Source organism: Lytechinus pictus, chromosome 15, assembly GCF_037042905.1.
Source record: "Lytechinus pictus isolate F3 Inbred chromosome 15, Lp3.0, whole genome shotgun sequence".
Lineage (NCBI taxonomy): Eukaryota > Metazoa > Echinodermata > Echinoidea > Temnopleuroida > Toxopneustidae > Lytechinus > Lytechinus pictus.
Genome location: NC_087259.1, coordinates 27,021,221 through 27,043,611, shown reverse-complemented (window position 1 = coordinate 27,043,611; position 22,391 = coordinate 27,021,221). Strand labels below are relative to the sequence as shown.

Genomic DNA, 22,391 nt, shown 5'->3' with positions numbered 1-22,391 from the left:
TTGCACTGTTTATCAGGGTCATACCTTTACAAATTGTTCACAAATTTTTCACACATTAGTGAATTGCAATGGAATGGCAATGATGCATGCATACAATTGCCAATAAAGATAATTCCATTGTCATTGGCAGAGATAAATCAGGAACAGAATGATGTTCATTGTTACGAACTCGGCATTCAATCGATCCTCAAACTGTAAACGTTCATTTTCAGACAAGCAGCTGAATTCATCAAGAGAAAGGCCCATTCTTTCTGCTGAGAGGTAGCAGGGAGCCGTTTCATAAAGCTGTCTGTACATGTACATGTATTAAAGTTAAGAGCAACTTTAAGAACGACTCATCATCCTTTCTTGTGGTACATGATATGTTCATTAATACTTAGCGCGTAAGAAATGTTCTCCAGTCGTTCTTAAAGTCGTTCTTAAAGTCGCTCTTAACTTACAAACAGCTTTATGAAACAGCCCCTGGTCTGTATACTCCAGGCTAAAGGAGGCATGACCTTGTTTAACAGGTACAATTTTTTTTTTGTCTCTTGTCAATTCCAGGGTGCTGAATTGGTGATTCCAAATTTGAATAATAATACTCGCATGTACATGTAACCTTGAGCATTTTCAAAAAAAATTGTCCAACTCCAATATGGCAGCTAAAATACGCAAATTATTGATGGAAATTTAAAAAATGCACACACCTTGACTATTAAAATGCCCGTAATTGTGACCCATGAGTGAAATAATGTCTGAAAACATGATTTTTTACAAAATAATTATTTACTTGATATTCAAATTACGTGATTTCAAGTTCGGTGTTCGGTGTTGGTGTTGAGAGCGTAAAAAGGCCGCTGAACCGAGCTCGGTTCAGAGGAATGATACCGATTGCGTTATCGATAGCACATGACGTCACGCCTCTGCGCTGCGCTGCTAAATCATCTCAACTTCACGCGAGAAGTCTCTATGACGAAAATGAAATCGGAGAGAAATGCATTAAATTCTCTTCGTACAGAATACCAATGTTTTAATCAATTCAAGAATTCGAAAGAGTGAACATTATTCTTCATCAAAATATATACAACTCAAATGATTTGTACTCATCTTAACTGTAAAAGCTAATTTTACGGGGATGTTTCATCGTGTTCGCCGCCTGTTCACGAGCTTGAGATTGCCAACACCAACACCGTACTTGAAATCATGATTTTCCCAATCCCTGGGGGTTGGTGTTGGTGAATGGGGAAATTGCACGTAGATCGTCAACACCAGCCGCAGTGCTGGGTTCAGCAGACGACATTCAACACCAGCATTCAACATGAACTGCCGGAAATACGTCATATTTTCCGAGGTCAATCCCAACACCAGCCTGATTTCAAGTACGGTGTTGTGGCTGGTGTTGGTGTTGTCACAACACCAACACCAGATTTCAACACCGTACTTGAAATCACCCACTGGCTGCCATAGGCCCTGTGTATACAGTACAAGTACAAAATGAGTGAGCACTAAAATAATGTGATCTACACTACAGTATGAGTGAAGTACTGTCTGAAAACATGATTGCTAATGAAATATATCATGACTTATGTCATGTATGTCATAAATGCTGTATACCAAATGGCTGCCATACGTCCCTATAAACTGAATATTATGAACAATTTGAGTGGGGGCAAATATTTTTGACAACAAAATTTGACTTTGCTTCACTACACAATGCCTATAATTGTGATGTAAGAGTGAAATATACTGTCTGTCAACATCATTTCTAAAGAGATATCATTTCTTTCCCCAAAGGTGATAAATGCTATATTTTGAAATTCAAAATAGCCACCATAACTGCTTTTTCACAAGAGTAGGCACCATAAATGCATGTAATTGCGACCTACATGTAGCTACTATGAGTAAAATATTGTCTGAAAACATGATTTCTAACAAAATACATAATTTCTCCTGCCATGTACATATCTGTGATGAATACTGTATTTTGACATTCAAAATGGGCCCGAACAGTATTGAATGAGGACAAAATTTTTTTGACAGAATTTGGTTTCGCTTGACGATAATATTAATTTCTATGAGTGAAATGTTGTCTGAAAACATGATGAAATATATTATTTCTCCTGCCGTGTGATATAAATACTGTATTTTGGAATTTAAAGGTAAGAGAAAGTAATTGCAGCAAACAATTATTTCATGAGAAAGACTTTACAATCAAGGTTAATTACCATCATATTATTAATAGATTTAGATCTGGTACATTGAAATCAACTCATCTTTGTGAAATCATGAAGTCTTTAATAGCTGAAAACCGATAAAGTTCTGATTTAACTAACACAAAAAGGCATATGGGACAAAGTATTAATATTGCTTGGAAAAATGCCTATTCCATTTTACTACAGTGTACAACTGGTATTGCGGCTGCCATAAGCCATAGCAGTATCACGTAGCATGCGAATGGGGACAATGATTTTCACCATAGTGAGCACTGTTTGACCATAAAATGCATGTAATGTGCGAGTTAAATGGAAACATGATTTCTAATGGGTCATGTACTGTAGGTGATAAATGTTGTATACTGTATTTTGCAATTCAAAATAGCCGTCATAGGTCTTTAAAGTATATGTACAACATGAATGGGAACATATAATTTTTACAGAATTTAGCTTTGCTTTCGGACTATAATTGTGTTGTACATTCATGAAATATTGCCCCAAAACACAAGTTTTATTTTATGAAATATATCACATCTTGTGAGGCCTAATCTCGAGTCGTGCATTTTGAATATATTTGAAATGAAAAAATAAGTACAGCATCTATCACCTACATGACAAAAGAAATTATATATTTCATTGGCAATCATGTTTTCAGACAATATTTTCACAATTGTCACACTAATAGTGCTCACTTTTCGGAAAATAATTTTCCCCATTCAAATTGTACATAATAGACTATACAGGGGTGTATGTAAGTCATTTTGAATATCAAGGAAATTTATCATTTTGTCAAAAATCGTGTTTTCAGACATTATTTCATCCCTGTGTCACAATTACAGGCATTTTATGGTTAACCTCAAACAGTCTGGATCAAATGTGGCTACTAAATAAAAGCAGTTCAGAAATAAAACATTTCACAATTGCAGTTAGGAAATATAGTATACATGTTGCTGATTGTCATGGTGAGAAATAATACCTTCAACCACAAAAATCCTGCATTATTTGAGTCCCATTCATGAATTCAAAAATTAGAAGTAATAAACTAAAGCAGATAGCATACTCCTGAGAGCAGCACTTAAATAATTTGTCTTTTATATCTAATGAAACCAAAATTCATCTTCTATCAAGGCACTCAAAGCAATATTCAGCATTCCTACATATTTTCCCACTGTTTTATCATGGACCTACTTCTCTGTAGGTCCATGGTTTTATCTACAATAGTGGTGATGTCACTCTGTGTTTTATTTTCAAAATGTTTATTCCTGGTTCAATAGAAATTTGGGTAAATTTATTCAATAGGGCTATTCCACGGTTACTCACGTTACATTTGGAGACACCTTGACTCATACTTGGAGCTGTAACTCCATTATTATTGATAGGAACTAAACATCTCCTTATCACAACAAAGTACACAGTCTGACTATCCTTTGTATAAAAACAAAACTTGGGAAATTTTATTATGCTCCTGGCAAATCTTTGGAATGTGTCGGTTACTCACGTTACATGATTTGGACATGCATAAAATGAAAAGTCGACATAAGTGAAAAGTCTCCTCATACAAGGCTTTTATGAAAGTTGATTATATCCATTTCAAAGAAGTATATTAGGGAGACAAACTTTGTACATAATTAAAAAAATAAAGAACACATGGTTTTTACTTGGGGTGCAGATAATATGGTTACTCACATTACGGTTACTCACGTTACATTTTGTCCATGTATAGTAAACAACACAAATGTCATTAAAAATTCAATGTGTGTAAAATTCATTGCTAGGAACATCAAAAAGAGAGATTTTATACAAAAAATTGGAACAATTGGAGCTTTATTAGGAAGTAAGAGGGAAAAGTATGATTTTGCTTACTAATTATGCATAAATTAGCATAATTGCTTAATACCAATTTGAATGAAATAAATGACTGTTTAGTATTGTAGATTATGTCCAAGACAACCTGCGTGCAAATTTTCGGCGTGATCGTGCAGCCAATGGCCGAGATCTCAAGGGGGCCTAGGAGGCCCCACCCACCCCCCCCCCCCCCCCCGGGCCATATTAACTCCCAAAATACCCCGGCCTAGATAGGGTTACAGGTAAGGACATTCAATGTGTTGTTTGAACACTCTTTAAAGTTTGGTTAATCGAAACCAAGTCTTACTAATGCACTCTCGCATTGTGAATACTTCTACTAATATTCAATTTTGTGTGTGATTGTATGACCACTGATATTTTGATGAACAAAGAGTCACATCAAAGAGGTGTACCCTCATTTTGCTTTTAATTAATCAAAAATAACTTCACAACTCACCATGAGACTTAAAACTTGACATCCCACAGAAAATGTTACCTAACTGCATCATTTTTACTGGTTACTCACATTACATGATGGTTACTCACGTTACAAAGTTACTCACGTTACAGTTTTTCTTCATCATTTTTATAAAAAATTGTACTTTTTAATGATTTTGATAGACATCACTGTGTCAAAGATTGTTTGAAGGAAGAGAATTTAAAATCCCACCAATTAACTGTGAAGAATTTTTCTCTCAGAAAACAAAGTCAGTTTTTTCGGTTACTCGCGTTACATCACCTGACCAGGTTGCAATATTCATTTTTGAATGAGTACTACAAATCTACTTGAAAAGCTGTTGTGTATTTTAGGTAATTTGACTCTTCTAAACTTCAGAAATATATAAAGTGGTATGTTGTTGCAATAACAAAATGGTAATAAGGCATATTTCATTTTTCACTATTTTTCTTGTATTTTGGTACAGAATGGAAGACACAACTTTTGACCATTTTTTTCCAAAGTATAGATATGAAAATAAACTTTATATTTTTTGTTCCTGAAACTATCATGTATGAAGGACTTAAAGTATTAAAAAATTCAAGAAAATATTGAATTTGAATTTTTAAGCTCATGTCCACCAACCTGTGGAATTAATCAATAGAATATTTTTTTTTCATTTGGTACTGCGATTTTATTTATCGTGTTTACATGCTGCATTGGCTCGCGGTGCAGACCCGAGAGCCGGCGCAGACTCGCCTTTTTTATGCGTGTAAACGCGATTAACTTGCACCGGCTCTTGGTGCAGACACGACAATTTTGCTCCGCCAAAATAGTAGACACAGAATTTTTTCTTTGTGTCTTTGAGTCTGCACCAGCAATTAGCACGCGTTTTATTAATGTAAATTCTATCCACGGATCTGTGTTTTGCCCTGTGAGTTGATTCTGATCCGCGAGCTGGGGCAGCATGTAAACGCGACGCAAGATAATCCGCGAGCTTTCATTTTTCATTATTTTTCTTATCAATTTTCCATATATTATATACTTGGTAATTTGGTTTCAAATCCATTTTCATAATTTGGGGTCACTTGTAATATCCTTATTTTCACATACATCCCATTTCATTTTTGTTTTCATACAATGTATTTTGTGGTTTCCTTTATACAACTTTGGTTTCATTTTTGTATTCTCCATGTTCTGGCCTGTGTGAAATACCCCTTTTGACCCATAAAAAACCCATTGGGGAAAAGTACAATCACATCAAGCTATTTACTATTCTCTCCAAATCAGGATTGTAGAAAGGTTTTAGATTACATCCATTCATGACTAATTGGTGTGAATTCCGCTCAAATCCTTTCCATTTGTAATCGATTGGAAGCAGACCTAGAGTGTACATTTGCAAGTCATATTCAGGCACTGGGAAATGAGGATGGGGCAATGTACAAGAGCTGATGAAATCATTTACTTACTTTTTCTTTTATTTTATATTCAAAAAAGCAATTGCACAATTCTTCTTTAAATTGCTTCACAAATGGAAATGATATTCATACCTGAAAAGGGAACATTTAAAATTTATAGAGATGATGGGTATCTCATTACATAAATTTACCTAATACATGGGCGAAGTGTGAGCCTTATTTTTTTCAATATTAAGATCTTACGACTGAATATTTCGAGCATTTTTTGTAATCATTATGCATATGTGCAAAGTGCGAGCTGAAAATTATTAATATACATGTATTTAGACCTGAAATTGGGACAGTTTAAAGGAGAAGTAAAGTAATCCCAAGATGCATATCTTAAAGCAAGCACAAGGGGTGAGCTGAAAGTTATACTTACATGTACATGTATCTGAAAGGGGGAAATTTTAAGGACTACTTCTAGGAATTCATGAAGAAGACACGCATCTCATCGGCGTAATGCGAGTGCGAAGCGTGGGCTAATTTTATTTGTGTATCCTCACCTAAAAAGGGATATCTTAATGATTGTTTTTAAACATTAATGAAGAGTAAACGTATCAAAAAATGCAAACCTGCAGAGCTAGAGATGAAAAGTTATGATACATGTATTTGCATTTGAAAAAGGAATATTTGTTGTAATTCATGAAGAGAATAAACTATTACTAATCAAAAGTTGGCATGAATATGCAAAATTGATTTTCTATGCGTGTTGGAAACTGCAATACCAAACCAAGCTAATAGCATAGGATGGGGGTATTAAATAATCTCCTTCAGTTGTATTCCTTTTCTGCGCCTTTATTCCTTTGCCTTTTCTCTTCATTTTTTTCCCTTTTCTCTATTTGCGCCCCCATGAAAGTGGCATCCAGGGCACATGCCCCCCTTGCCTTGGCGTTCATACAGTACACTTCCAAGTTGCTCTTAAAAGAAACACATGTTTTTAGCATGCGTTAAACATGGACCACTATGTTTCATGTCCTGTGATGGTATTCAAAACTGCTGTAGAACAGTTGTTATCTGTTTCACCTGCACTTTGATACCTTTGCTTCATTAGTAGTCAAATGCATAGCCTATTTCTTTTTAATAGTCATTGAAAAAAGAAAAGGGAAATTTAATAACAAGTGCATGCATAATGGGAAAGTTACACGGCTTTTAGCTTTAATAGTTTTAAGTTTAATCATTTCACAAAACAGTCATATTATCATGGTTAATATGCAAAATTGCAAATAAGGAGTCAATGAAAGCAGCCATTTTCACACTTAGTTGCATAATAACAATGATTTGGGTATTTATTCTTTTTATCATTAAAATAAAAGAAATCAGGAATAATACAAAGGATTGTTCCCAGATGAAAGCTTTTCCCTTACTACGTATACTGACAAGTAAAATTATTCCCTGTAATATATTTGATATTTTGTAAAAATAAGCAAAACTAAAAAAAATATCATAAATTTCTTGTTTTACATCAAATGTTCATGATATTTTCATTGCTATACTTATCTGATTTTTTTCTATTTGTTTAAATCAACTTATTGGGGGTAGACTGCCCTTAAAGGGGAATCCAACCCAAATAAAAACTTGTTTTTATAAGGAAAAGAAAAATCAGACAAGTTGATAGGTGAAAGTTTGAACAATATTGGACATACAACAAGAAAGTTATGATTTTTTTAAAGTTGTAAATATTGGTAATCACTATACCCATGGAGACTTCAAATTGGCCACATATGGGATGTCATAGTGATGTAAGGCAAGGACTACTCTTCCATGTACTCCAATACATATTATGGCTAAAATGTCATTTTCCCCAAAAGTTTTATTTCAAATTATATTTTTCTTTCATGAGGACATAAAACAATAAACTACCTGGGCTATATTTAGATTACTCCCCCAGGGATATGGGTACTTAAGAGAAAACCACAAATCCCTGATAATAAAGTACATGGCCTATGGAAAAGTTGTCCTTGCCCCTTGTCATAATTTACTTACCCAGTTGCCAATTTGAAATCTACATAGTATTAGTGATCTCAATTTTAAAGCAGCTATAACTTTCTTTTTGCTTATCCGATTTCTTTCAAACTTTCACCATTCTGTTTAATTTATTTTTCTCCTTCCCAACACAACATTTTATGGCCAAGGCTGGATTCCCCTTTAACAAAAGTTTTGAACACAATATGGAGTAGCAAAACTCCTGATCAACAGTCATTAGCTTCATCTTACCACCTGCTAGCTACAGAAGTGCCTTTACATAATGCTTGTCTGGTTTTCTCTATTTGTTTAAAGATGAAGTTCACCCTGACAAAAAGTTTATTGTAAAAATAGCAGAAAAAATAACAAATATTGGTGAAGGTTTGAGGAAAATACATGTATTAAAGATTAAGAAAGATATTATAAATTGGTGGTGATTTTTTACCTGATTGCTAAGAAAGCATGAATGCTTGTAAGCAAGCAACCAGAGGACCGACGGCTTAAGGTCCTCTCCGAAGGACCTGGTACCGAGGATTAATGCCTTACCAAAGGGCACTAGCGCACCAAGTGGGAATCGAACCCGGGTCACCGAAATACGAGTCCCCCGCTCTACCGACTGAGCTATCGTGCCTCCACAATTGGATTTGTGACATCATAAACAAGCAGCTGCCCCATATGTTATGTAATGTAAAATGAATAAATTTAAATTTTTGATGGTTTGTGATGACTTATTTTATGTTTTCTTTTTAGGAACGGGTGTGAAATTATTTTACTATTGTTATACTGAAGGTAGAGTAAAACGATTTTCAATTTTCTGAAAAATGACATTTCCTTTTTTACGTAGGAAAGCTGCTCACATACATATGTATATGATGTTGAAAATCAACTAATTAAAATTCTAATAATTTTTTTTCTTCGATGGATTTTTCTCAAACCTTCGGCAATATTTTTATTATTATTTCTGCTAATTTTGCTATAAACTTTTTGTCAGGGTGAACCTCCCCTTTAATATCAAACAGAGCTACATGTAGAACACTGGACTGGAGTCCAATCTCACTCCTGATCAACAACAGTCATTAGCTTCAAATCTTAACCATCTGCTAGCTTAGAGAGTAAACATACAGGAGTGCTTCTAATCAATAAACCTACAGACAGTAAATCTTCAGGAGGAAATTGGAGAAAGAGGGTGGATGATGGTATAGTGGTTACCATGACGACAGTGAATGATGTCAGCAAGACCTTGATGGTCATCCAGATACTTGCTAGTAAGTAGTACATGCATTTATCAAACCTGTGCATCTATGGGATAAAATGCACATTCCCTTCCTACAGTATTTTATCAAAGTCATTGTCATTTTAACATTTGTGATTCATTGGAGAGCTTCTTTAGAGTAAAACCAACACAACTATGTTGTTCTTTGAAATTTCAAGACATATATACAAAAGGAATAGGGAGTGTCTTGTTTCATTTTCTTTTTCAATTTTACGTACATACATGGAGAAGACCTATATGTTTTTCAGTAGCATTCGAATGCAAGTTTATTAATTTGTAAAATTTGATTAGGGTATCATATTGCCGTTTAGTTAAAAACAAAATGTCAGGTATCTTGTTTAATACAAGAACATTTCTTCAATCATTCATAAAGCAAGCAGCTTGCCTTTATGACCCAGACTCCTGCTATACTGGTAATGAGAACTGTATACAATCCACAGACATAAATAATCCAGACCCCAAAACACAAAGAAGCAATCAGCAAGATTAGCTCTTCTCAGATTTCAAGGGATGATAATCTCCGCCACAATCTCTCTACCAATCTGCATCGATCATCAATCTGTTTTTTTTTTTAAACATCTATTTTGCTTAATCTGAAATGCTATTGGACGATTTGTACCATTATGTGTAAAAAAGGATAAGGTGATTCAATAAAGACTCTCTTCAAGAGTCTGAGCAAATTTTCTCAAAATATTAATGATAAATAATCTTTTTTCAATATCACCTCTTCTATTCAAACATCCAAATACATGTTGATTTATTCCCCTTTTTAGTTTTTCCTGTCAAAATCACTAAAAACATATTTGTTTTAGAATGGGGATGTACATATGAAAAGTTAATTTTAGATTCATTGAAACATGATGCAGACTTATTCTTCTTGAACATTTGAGTGTGAGGGGAAAATAATATGGGATCCTGAAGATATTAAAATTCAAATTACATTCTTTTCTTTTTTCTCAAGGCGGGAATAGAGTATCCTCATACGCAAAGAGCAGATTTGTAATATGTTCAAGAAGCCTTTATAAGAAAAAAAGTAACACATTACTGAGAGGGCACAAAAAAACTCAACCAACTGTGAAATTAAAATTGCCAGAAGTTTCAATGGATGAAAAGAAATAAAAAAGGATCAACAAATTCTTTTAAACATGTACAAAGGTCAAAATGTCACAAAATACTTGAGCATACAGGTAATTCACTTTGTCTCTACCAAGGCTTAATAACAGGCAGGCTTAAAACAAAAAGCATAAAAAATATTCAAACTTTCAATCAAGAATCAACATCATTATTCATTATTTCACATTTGGCTTGCTGAAACTAAATCAGAGCATATTAGATCCTAGATACATGTAGATGATAATGATACACCTTTAAAGCTTATCTCTTGAAATTTCTGCTCATTTCAAAAGGAAAATACATGTAAAACAAGGGACGCCTTAGGCAAAATTGTATTTTATGCTGACCTAACTGCAGATGTTCTTCCCTGGAAATCAAATTAAAATTCAATCCCAGAATTCATATCTCTCTCTTATCTTGCCAAAAGGTTGAGGCAGAAGATTTAATTATCTCATTGCTATTCACCACACACACTGGTATCTTCAGTTTAAATCAATTTGTTTGCTGAAATCTATAAGTGCACTCCTCAATTTGACATCAAAGCAAGCAGATTACTGATCTTCTTTTACATTTTCCTTTCTCAATCCAAGTAAAATCATAAAGTCAATAGATTACGTGAATGCTGATCCAATATTGACAAATGAAATAAAACCATCATAATACCCACAGGGTATCTGATTATAAATGTACATTACTACTGTCATTCTTGTATGCCCTATCTTTAACATAAAGATTTTTCGTTTTTATACTTTCTTGTATTTTCTTTTGTGCGAAAACCAAGGGTCTGTGCCTGAAGACTAGGGTCAAAGATGGAATGTATAAAATAAATCAACTTACATCAATAGCTCCACATTTCAATGCTTTTTCTCGGATGGCTTCATAATCATCTCCCTGCCCAACATCAGCCTGTACAAAAGACAAACAAGAATATCATATACACTGTAAAAGGGGCTAAAATCTGATTTTGAAAGTACTTTTATCAATGAATGTGCTTTTATAACACCCAACCCAATCATGACGAGGTATATAACATTCTCCCCTGATTTATTTGCATAATATACTTGTTACTATGGCAACACAAGTATGTGACAATTTAAAAAAAAATGTGTCTTGCCATCTTCACTCAAAGACCAATTGATGTGTCTACAAAGTCTCATGATTGAAAAAAGGAGGAAGTATTTTGCTCTGGAATAGAATACAATTCATTTAATTATTGAGGCACTAGCACCCTCATTTAATTCAAACAAGGTTTGGTTGCAACAATATGAATCACATTATCCTTGGATAGATAATCCACTAGGATATCTCATGGCTGGATTCAACCCCCCCCCCCCCGAAAAAAAAAAAAAATTAACATAGACTGTGCATTCACAACAAAATCTGGCACACACATCACCCATTCTATGATTTTAACTAGTCATTTGCATGATCCCTCAAAAAAATCTAAATCAGATATAAGACAGTGGATGATAGTGAATAAGCTAAAACTAAATGATAAAAAAAATGAATTTTTGTTGCGGCCTCTACTTATAACTTGCGCAATCTTCCAAATGTTCAACTAGATGTTGATGGTACACTCATTAGACCATCAGAAAAAATATGAAACCTTAGTGTCATATTTGATTCCCGCATGTCAATGTCGTACCATATCTCTCATATCTGTGGCACAGTCACTTTTTATTTAAGGAACATTTCAAGAATCAGAAGGTTCATTGACCAGTCTGCCTGTCACAATGCTGTTCGTTCATTGGTTCTGTCTGGTATCGATTATTGCAATGAGCTCCTTTCTACAATTCCCTCTAATCAATTAATCCGTATTCAACGACTACAAAATTGGGCAGCACGATTAATTTTACAGGTTTCCCGAGATCATCCTTCCCAACCACTCTTTAATTCTCTTCACTGGCTTCCTTTTAAACAGAGAATTACGTTCAAATTACTCTTGATTGTCTACAAAACACTGAATAAACAGGCTCCACAGTATTTAAGTAACTGCTTGAATCTGTATACACCAACTAGAGCACTTAGGTCGGCCAGTGATCACCTTCGCCTCACATATTCATTAACTCGTACATTAGCTGGTGACAGAACTTTTACGGTGTCGGCTTCAAAATCCTGGAACGACCTGCCACTAATAATTAGACAGTCTCCAACATTTGCAATTTTCAATCAGTCATTAAAAACTCATCTCTTTCGTACTTTGTAGTTTTTTAAATATTACATTTAATTCATTCATTGTAAGCGCTTTGGGCCTAATGGGAAAAGCGCAGTACAAATAATAATAATAAGTAATAATATTTAAATAATTTTGACTCAATTATACCATGTAAATCTTATGCATCAAAAAAGCAAATGTGTACCAATTTATCAAAATGAAGCCCCAAACCAGGGAGCAATGGCTGCCTTGCACTTAGGGGGGGGGGGGGGCTTACAAAATGTCCAGGAGAGATCCCCCTGTATTAGGATATCTTAAGATACTCACTGTATAAGCCACAACATCATATCCCTGTTCAATGAGCCAGACGAGGATGCAAGACGTATCTAATCCACCGCTGTAAGCTAACACAACCTTATTGCCTCCATTCCTTGCTCGTTTACTTGGAGATTCAGCCATCGTATAGAGGGGTTGACAATGGATCCTTCAATTTGATTTAGAAAGCTTCAACTATAAAGTAGATCTTGATCTGCAAAGAGAAGAGGGGGAAATTAATAGATGGTCAATTTGTTGATAAAATTTATTCTTTTTTGTAAAATAAACCTGAACCATATGAACAGTGCAGCCCAGAAAAAGAAACCATCCATAATCCAGATTGCAAGTATCTATTTCAAATTTGACACTAAATATGTTAGGAGTATGTGTATGTCTCGATTTACTAATATTAACTGTTTGAAGTCACTTACATGTAAGTGTAGAATTTTATCAAGATATCTTGAAATATTACCATAAATTGTATAAATACCTGTAGGCTTTACAAAAGTTGATCTTTTATGCATGTAGGTTTTTCTATAACAAAATAGTGGAATATACCCCTAAAAGGTGGTAAATTAGATGGAAATACGGATCCATGTCGCTGCACATGACTGATCATCAAACAACCAAATTTTGCAAACTGAATAAAGGCAGCACACATTGTTCAGTCAGTCAGTCGGCAGGTCCACAAAAAGTAGATTCATTTCATCCAAGTGATATTCATGACTAGAGGGTTTTTGCATTGTTAATGAGCTTGGTGCGGATGAAAACACCTCTTTTTATTCGGCCATTGCGGCTTTAAATATCGACCAAAATTTAATGTTTTTGGTATCTTTATAAAGAAGAAAAATAATTCTTTCAGGTCACATGTCTGGATTCATTTATAGTATTTGTGCCCGAAACAAAAAGTTTTGCAAGAGAAAACAGAGGAAGAAAATTCCATTGAGGCATCTTTTCAGGCCTAAAATTCACTTTAATATTTATCAAAATATTTTATTCAAAAGAAATTATTAATATAAAAGAGTAACATTTACTCATCCTATGGTACAAAAATAATCAATTTTACTCTGAGAAAGAAAGTCTCACAATTCACAAGATTTTGCAGAATATGAATTCAGCCACGAGAGGATTTATAAATCTTGCTCATTAGCATAGAGACCTGCAGACTGTGTTCCGAAAGGAAATCATGATGCAAAAGCTCCTACCAGAGATCCAAACCATATCCCTTTTTCTCCTCTTCCTCCGTTTTTTTTTTGCCAGCCGATTGGGGGGGGGGGGGGCACATGCCCCCACCCCCATAGTTAAATGTACGCCACTGCTACTGCTAGCGATAACGGAAGGGGTTTTCTAGCTATCATAAGCCGATACTTCGACTAGTCTACATGTAGGCTTTCAGACCCTTCACTGACTAAATAAACCAGTCTAGATCTGGATCTGTACACTGCTGGACCAATTGGTATGAATGCAGCGGGTGAGAGAGGGCGCGGTGATATCTAGTCGTATCGTAGGTAGCTCTTTTCGATCTTCGACTTGAACACCTCTAGTGATGTGCTGTTCACTGTGTCAGGTGGGAGATGGTTCCAAGCCAGAGGGCACTCACACAAGCATGCGAGGTTAGTTATATACAAATGATGCATGGGTTAGAGTGGGTCAGTAGGAACTGTGTGCACAAGGTAACTTTGGCATGGTTTAACCCACGAGGCGCAGCCGAGTGGGTTTAGACCATAATGCCAAAGTTACCGCGTGCACACAGTTCCACTGACCCACGAAAGAAACCCATGCATCATCTGTTTTATAGAATGGAAAAATTTTATTGAATAAACCACAAAAATTAATGATTTACCGGATGCATGATAATTTCATGCGTCCAGTAAATTCAATTTACTGGACGCATGAAAATATTTACTGGACGCATGATTTTTTTTACTGGACGCATGATTTTTTACCGGATGCATGAAAATTCCAAAATGTAATGCAGACCCTTTGATAACCCTGGAAAACATAAATATGTATGCCTAACTTGATAATATGTTGGCACAAAGGCATCATTATACCCAAAATGCCAGATACAGCTTTGCATTGACTAGATCTATGACTATGAGGCAGCCTCAGACCTCCAATAGCTGTGTGTGTATGCCCGGGCCGCGCCGGTGGCCAGTGCCTACGGCTGCCTGGGCCCGCAGTGGAGATTTGGCTGTGCACAGCCAGCCCAGGGCAGTAGATCTATAAACGTTAGATCGTATGTCTGGACTTCTCAACTAACGAGTATGCAGGCAGTTTTAATCCCTATGACAATTACGGTAACGTATTTGTACTTACAGATCATTTTGCATCCTTTATTTGATTCATTCTGCCTTGATCGAAAATTCAAAATTTTGACGTAAACAAGCGTAACAGTACATGCGCGATGACATCACAATGACCTTTTCGGACGATAGCTTGTTTACAGTGGATATCGTTTTGATTATCGGGATATCGTTCATGCAGCCCAGTAAAAATTCTTGCATAGCTCTCAACCAATCAGATTGCAGGGATTTTCCCATCCATTCTATAATATATACTAACCTCGCACAACGCATGTCATTTCATAATGAATTTTGACGTTTTCATTCATCACACGAATGTGAGAGAATAAAACACGCCAAAATCTTCTGAATTTATTCACTTTATTAATCTAAATCTTATCATCTACCGTAAGTAACGGTGTATTAACCGCACCTTTTTCTCGGCGGGACAGAATCAAAAGTCGGGGGTGCGGTTTATACACGGTGACAGGTCTGAGCCAAGCCAATCTCAGCCCGATACCACTACCAGTTTTCAACTCGCGTCGGGTGGCCGAGCGTAGCCACTTGGGGCAATCCCGTTTAGAGGGGTATGAGCCGCGGGTATAAAAGGGAAGCAACTATGACTACCGGTATCTGCCGTAAATGTCCCTCAAAGTTATATCATGGTAACAAACGCACCTACCTTCATGAAACTGACTTTTTGTAATGGTGTGACTCTGTCTTTGTTGTCATTTTTTAGTCATCGCGGCAAAGTTCAGACGCCAATCGATCGCACAGCACGGTGCAGCTAGCCGAATAAGACATGCATGTGTAATGTTTATCGCAACGTCAACGTAAGCTGGCGCTTTACCTTTCCGTGGAAATTCATTTTGTTTGACAAATATTGGTATTATTTGACAATTAATTTCTTTCATTTGCCTTTCCTTCATTTCTCTCTATCATCCATCATCTCAAAATCAATCTTCAATCACCATCTTCACTCCTTCCGACTTTTTATTTTTAATTATTATTCACTTTATTCCCGCCCAGAGCTCCCATTGAAAATACGGTATACCGGTACTAGCATTTTTTTTCCCTATTTTGCTGTCTGTAAGATACCGCCACACACGTACTGAGAACCAACCAAAAAATTACTTTTTTTCTTTCCAGGGCTCTTTTTGGAGAAACTTTAAAAATTTTCCAGGGCTACTTTTTCATTTTCCAGGGCTCTTTTTCCACTTTCCAGGGCTACAATTTCTGGAGCTATTTCGCGGCTTTTTTGCGTGTGTGTGTGTGAGGGTGTGTGTGTGTGTGCCACATTGAAGGGATGCTGGTCAGCAGTGCAGGGCAGGCTCTGCTTTAACAAGATGTACTGTACATGCGGTGCGTTCAACGCTAGCGGGCGTGTATATTTTGCTTATTACATGACGTCATCCAGCCACTGCCGAGAGCCAATTTATGAATGAAAATATAGTAAGCATGCGCAGTGCAAGCCTTCCATAGCCCCACACAGTATTCCACCAAAACAAGTGTGCAATACTCTATCACCTCGTACCAAAATCGACCTAGAATTTCACTTTCCTATAATTTATATGAATTATGAAAGGTATTCTCGGAGGATCTATTTTCTCACCGATACCGAACAGGTAAGCGAATTTTGATTACTTCTTGATTTTCGGTCAAAATCTTACGAATTAGCGTTGATATAGCATCGTGTTTGTTGGAGTTTGTAGAGTCTATCGCAACGTGTACAAAGTCAATTGATTTCCGGGTTTCGGAGCGTCGCGTGAATATGCATGAAATTGCCGAGTCTCGATAATTTTCGATCGATACTGAAGCGATCCGATCACGAACCAAGACCATTTCCCGCGTTGACAATGTGACCGGATATTGTTATCGCTATCGATACTTTCGCACGCAGTCCGAAGGAATTATTTTGGCGACCACGTAGTCATGACGTGATCTGCGCGATTGGCCAATCAGCGGTCTCCGATTCGCTGAGCCGAGACGGTCTATTCGTTGTACACAGTCTATGGACAATTTGCCACTGTGAAATATACAGTGTTGACGGGGGCGATTATGAGTTTTGCAGTCGCCCTCGTGTGAATGTTTTTAGCCCTTTTCCGGGGCTCTTTTTGGACTTTCCGGGGCGAATTTGCCCGCCGCCCCCGTGTAATTTTTCAGCAACTACCGGTAGTGGTTCAAAGCAGACAAGAAAAACACCTGAACAAAATCGCAAATTTCTCGTATCTTGAACCTTCCCGTATTCCCTTATCTAAAATTCATGTCAAAACATTGAATGCTAGACAGAATTCTGAAAGCAAAAGTGGGGCTGTGATGCAGGAAATATGATATGAACGATCTTCTCGTATGGGTGAGCCCCCATGTTGATGCTGGTATCGGTACTTGCAATGAACACCGGTACCATATGTGTGTGTGTGGAAGTGGCCAATAATGTCGGCAACTTGCAGATAAGTGACGAAGCGCTGATTTCCCATCATTTTTTACCAGTAATTCTTCGATATTTTTTGGTTCTTGACTCTTTCTTAAATACGCATATTAGAGATAGAAAGTAAGTTTGATTAAATTTTTTTTTATGATTTTTTTTTTTTTTTTTTGATTTTTTTAGTTTATTTTTTTTCCATCCGAAAATGGGGGGTGCGGTTAATACACCGTTACTTATTTAATTTTAAAAATATAGTAGAAATTATTTATAAAAGTGAATTTAACGCTTACCTCCAAATCTCGGCCAAGATACTCCGTCCGATCCTTAATACTGCGGTGGAAATTATGCAAACAATCGAAATGCGAATTTTTCCTATCGAACAGTCTCGATTCAAGTCTTCTGCGCATAATAGAAAATTGTACAAAAAAATCAACAGGTTGCATCTCATTTCTTTTAATAAAATTTTATTTTCTTCCATAGATAAGTTTACAATCACAATTCATATAAATAAAGATTCTTCGCATGTATACAATAAATGAACAGTCAAACAAATAAATATATGATGAAAGGGGACTGAACGAGCAAGATGTCTTACGAGTTCAGTCGGGAAAGTGTGATGATGTGGCAAGTTTATCAGGGGTGCAGACATAGGCGGCGGAAGCGGGGGGGGGGGGGGAAGGGTGGTTGTGTCCCCCTAAATTTGAGGTGGGAGGGGAACGTGCCACCCCCTAAATTTTTTGTTGATAACCCTTTTTTTTTGCTTGTCAAAAAATTTTGGTGGTCCCTCGATCCCTGAAATTTTAGTTGATAACCTTTTTTTTTTTCCTTATCAATTTTGTTTCCTGCGCTCCCCAAAATTCAGGTGGACCCCCCTCTAAAATTTGTGTGGTCCCACCCTAAAGGTTGGGTTGATAATTTTTTTTTTTTGCTTTGTCAAAAATTTTTGGTGGTCCCTCCATGAAATTTTAGTTGATAACCATTTTTTTTTTGCTTATCAATTTTGTTTCCTGCGCCCCCAAAAAAATTCAGGTGGACCCCCCCTAAAATTTGTGTGGTCCCGCCCTAAAAGTTTGGTTGATAACTTTTTTTTTTTGCTTGTCAAAAAATGCTGAGCGCCTAGAACGCAACCAGCAGTACAGCTGATCTGACGTAAACAAGCAAGTTTATTAAATATCGCGCGCCCTCTCTATGCGTATAGACAAAACGGGCGAATCAGGTCCATGCCTTCTTCGACATCAAGAAAAATCATCGATATAATTATAAATTACCAGAAAGACAGAGAGGAAATGAAATTGGCTTCATATCATTTGGTAAGTTTCATATCCAAAGCTTATCTGATTTAAAATTTCTAGTCTATTGCTAATTTAAAAAAATAACCCTAAAGCAAGTGCCGTGCCAGTAGTTATCCTGTGCACGGAGGCGGTAATGTACCCATGGGTGGCCAGAGGGGTACTCACAAAAAAAGTTTTAATTGCTCAGTCAGTGTTTGTTGGGTGAATAGTGTAACCTATTAAAGGTACAAAGGCTATATGGTTCACTACAAATCACTAGATCTATGGACAATTACACACAGCTCGATCACTAGATCTATGGACAATGAATTAGTATTACACACACTCGATCCTGCTCGAAAATTTGATGGAATAAATCCATATTTTTGTAAGTATTTCCACTCTCCAATCATGTTAATGTTACTTGTTAGGGCCACTCATGGGATCAATGCATCTCGCGTGCGAAGGATTCATATGCACATGGTGCACGCGAATTTTTCACACCCTTTTTACTAAAATAACTATGCCATTCCTTTTAAAATAATGTTTCCAATTGTGCTATGACACTTACCGAACCATATGGATCGTTTCTTGTCTTCTCTTTGGTGTGTTTTTAAGAAAAAAAAAGAATTTTCTCGTGATCTTCACGTAGATACCGCAGGGTCATCGTGGTTGTAAACTTTTGCTTAAAGAGGGCGCGCGATATTATTCACAAGATGTTTGTTTACGGTTCTGCAGCTTGTACTGCTAGCTGCATTTTAGACGCTCAGCATTATTTTCCTCTTTCTGTTTTTTTTTTGCTGTCAAGCGGTATTTTCTATTGTAGCGCCATCAGCGATGATGAAATGTAAAGAAAAATTATGTCACATTAATTCGTTAGTTTGTTTCCTATTTTTTTGCACTTTTTTCTTCTTCCTCATCTATGATCAAAGGTGAATACCTTTTTTTGATATCTGTTCTAAAAGCTGGACATTTTAAATATTTTGTTCAAGTAAATAAATCAACAGGATAGTAATCAAAATGCGATAGAGCTGCCCGAGCTGAAAATTCTGATACAAGGACTTGAAAATAAAACATTCTGAACACTTTTTATAACCATGATGAGGAGACCTATATATATATATATATATATATATATATATATATATATGTATATGAAATAAGCTAACACGAAAAAAAGACGTTTTGGGGACTGTTAAATAAGAATTCATGAGTGGGATAGGTAACTATCTATTCTATTCTTGTTCGTTTTCTATTATTATTTGTGTGTTGTGTTTATTTTTCTTGAAGCACCAAAAGGTGGACATGTCCGCTAAGATATATTAACGAAGTCACCATTATTATCACAAGCTAATGGATCAAAATGCGAGCGTGAAACGTGAGCTTCTTTTTTTCTTAATTCAGTCTTAACAATACTTTTTCATCATATTTTAAAGGTGAATCTCATGATTCAAAATGATAAATGCTTGTCGCACGGGCAGAAATAGCGGGACCAATAGTTATTTTCAATATTCCGAACTGCATTCTGGACGTTGTATAAGCGCCTTTGTATAACAATTAAAAGGGTAGGCCTATTTACCTTACAAATTATGCGAGTGCTGAACTTTTGGACATTTAAACCTCAACAAATGGACATCTTTAAAATATGAACAACATCATAAATGTCACTTACAAAAATGATGCCAGCGCGAAGCTCGCGCTTAGAGTTTTTGATATTGATGACAGGACTGTATCTAAATGAAAAATAATGCGAGGGCATTTGCGCTTAAGATTTAAATTTGGGATTTGAAAAGTCCGACAGATACCTATACTTTTAAAAGAGGAATGACCTCCAGAATTCAAGCGCGAAGCGCCAGTAGATTTATGGTGAAGTTTAGACCTAGAACAGGGACGTTGAACCTTTATAATCATGAAAAAGATGGTATTTTTATAAATAAAATATGGGAGTCTAATTTTGTTTTAGTGTTAATATTCAGATCTTCAAACTTGACATTTTCCTATCCCCTTCATCATCCCCTCTCCTTCTCCCTTTCCCCATTTTCGTTCTCCCTTCTTTTCTTCTCTCTCTTTCCCTTCCCTTTTCCTTTCCCTTCTTTTATTTCCTTTCTCCCTCCCCTACTCTTTTCTCGCTCTTTCCATTTTTCTTTCCCTCTCCCTTCCCCTCTTTTGTTTTCTTTCTATTTTATGGTCTCCTTTTCCCTCTCTCTCCTTTACCTTCCCCCTCCCCTGATCTGTCTTTCATTGTCTCTCCTTTCCTTTCCCGCCCCCTCCATTCCCTTTCTCCCTCCCCTACGACTTGAATCGAGAATGTTCGATAGGAAAATTTCGCATTTCGATTGTTGTTTGCGTAATTTCCACCGCAGTATGAGGATGACCAAGGACGGATCGAACGAAGTATCCTGGTTGAGATTTGGAGGTAAGCGATAAAAACACTTTAATAAATAATTTATAATTCCTTTTTCAAATATACTTAAATCATACGATCAAGATTAACATAGTGGACAAATATTGAAAGGCTTGGCGTAGTTTAGTCCCTCCCATTCGTGTGATGAATGAAAACGTCAAAATGCACTATGAAATCACATGTGTTGTGCGAGGTTAGTACACTAACCACGCATGTTGTGTGAGTGTGTTAGGGCTAACGTTAGGCTTCTCCTTATTTTTATTTTCAATTTTGGGTGGCTATCGCAAAACAAAGGAACTCACTGTTGACCAAAGGCTTTATTTGGTTAGTGTTCAGAAAAAGCCTTTTGAAAACGTATCAAACAAACTTGCAGGATTGCAATTTTGCACTAATCCGGCCTCTCAGCTCAGGCGATGAGCACACTATGTCTTGGGCGATGAGAGGGCAAGTATACAGCAGCGCAATGGGCAAGCACTGCCTTCGCTTCGGGCCGCGGGGCCAGGTGCGAAGCTTCTTACGCCGGTGGACGTGGAAGAAGACGAGCCCGGACTCCAGAGGAAGTTGTGAAACATTCAATGACAATTTCATCATGTTCATGGACAAAATAGGGCTAAGATTGGAAATACGGTAACAGAACTACGGTAATAAGTCTGGCCAACTTTACCTGTCACGTGTGATCCGCAATTAAAGATTATCTCAGCTTCGACTTTGATAATCGTGCAAATTAACAGAAGATGATGCAACAAGCTGCTCCACCAATCCTACCGGTATAATCTCAACTGAAACATATCAAGCATCGATATATATCTATGCACCGTTAATTTTAATCGCTGGGCCGGCCGCGAAATTATTTTTCCCACCGAGTTCTGGACCGACATATGAATATTCATGACTTGCGTCTTCGGATTGAGAGTACGCATGCGCGTGGACTTGGCCTCGACCAGTGCCGATCGTAAGCATTCACGTTGCTCAGAATGAATTAGCATCGTCAAATTACTCTTATAGGCTTAGATCTATATATATATATATATATATCCAATTCTTAAACACTTAATAAACTAGCTGCCATTAATGGCAAGACATGTGCTAGGGTAGGGCTAGCTTAGGCTAGCGCATTAACTTTACCACAAATCTGGACCTGTCTAATGCCTAATACTAATAGGAATAGCCGACTAATGCCATGGTTAACTTCGAACTGGTTAATTCCGAACTTCACGTTTAATTAGGTTTAGACAAATATTAGCTTATTTGCCAT

General features: G+C 36.5%; 1 protein-coding gene across 3 annotated transcripts in view; it reads right to left on the bottom strand.

Moving 5' to 3' along the window:
- LOC129277519 (argininosuccinate synthase-like) overlaps positions 1 to 22,004 on the bottom strand; it is a 39,268-nt gene extending 17,264 nt beyond the window's left edge. The window contains exons 1-4 of one of the 3 annotated variants that reach the window (XM_064110518.1): positions 21,801 to 22,004; positions 17,752 to 17,860; positions 12,764 to 12,965; positions 11,119 to 11,187 (exon numbers count right to left, since the gene is read on the bottom strand). In XM_064110518.1, the coding sequence (XP_063966588.1) occupies positions 11,119 to 11,187; positions 12,764 to 12,895 (201 nt within the window). In that variant the 5' untranslated portion in view covers positions 12,896 to 12,965; positions 17,752 to 17,860; positions 21,801 to 22,004. Of the gene's footprint in view, positions 1 to 11,118; positions 11,188 to 12,763; positions 13,040 to 17,751; positions 17,861 to 21,737 lie in introns of all 3 variants that reach the window. The other 2 variants (XM_064110517.1, XM_064110519.1) reach the window with 2 other exon arrangements.
- Positions 22,005 to 22,391: the final 387 nt, after the last annotated feature.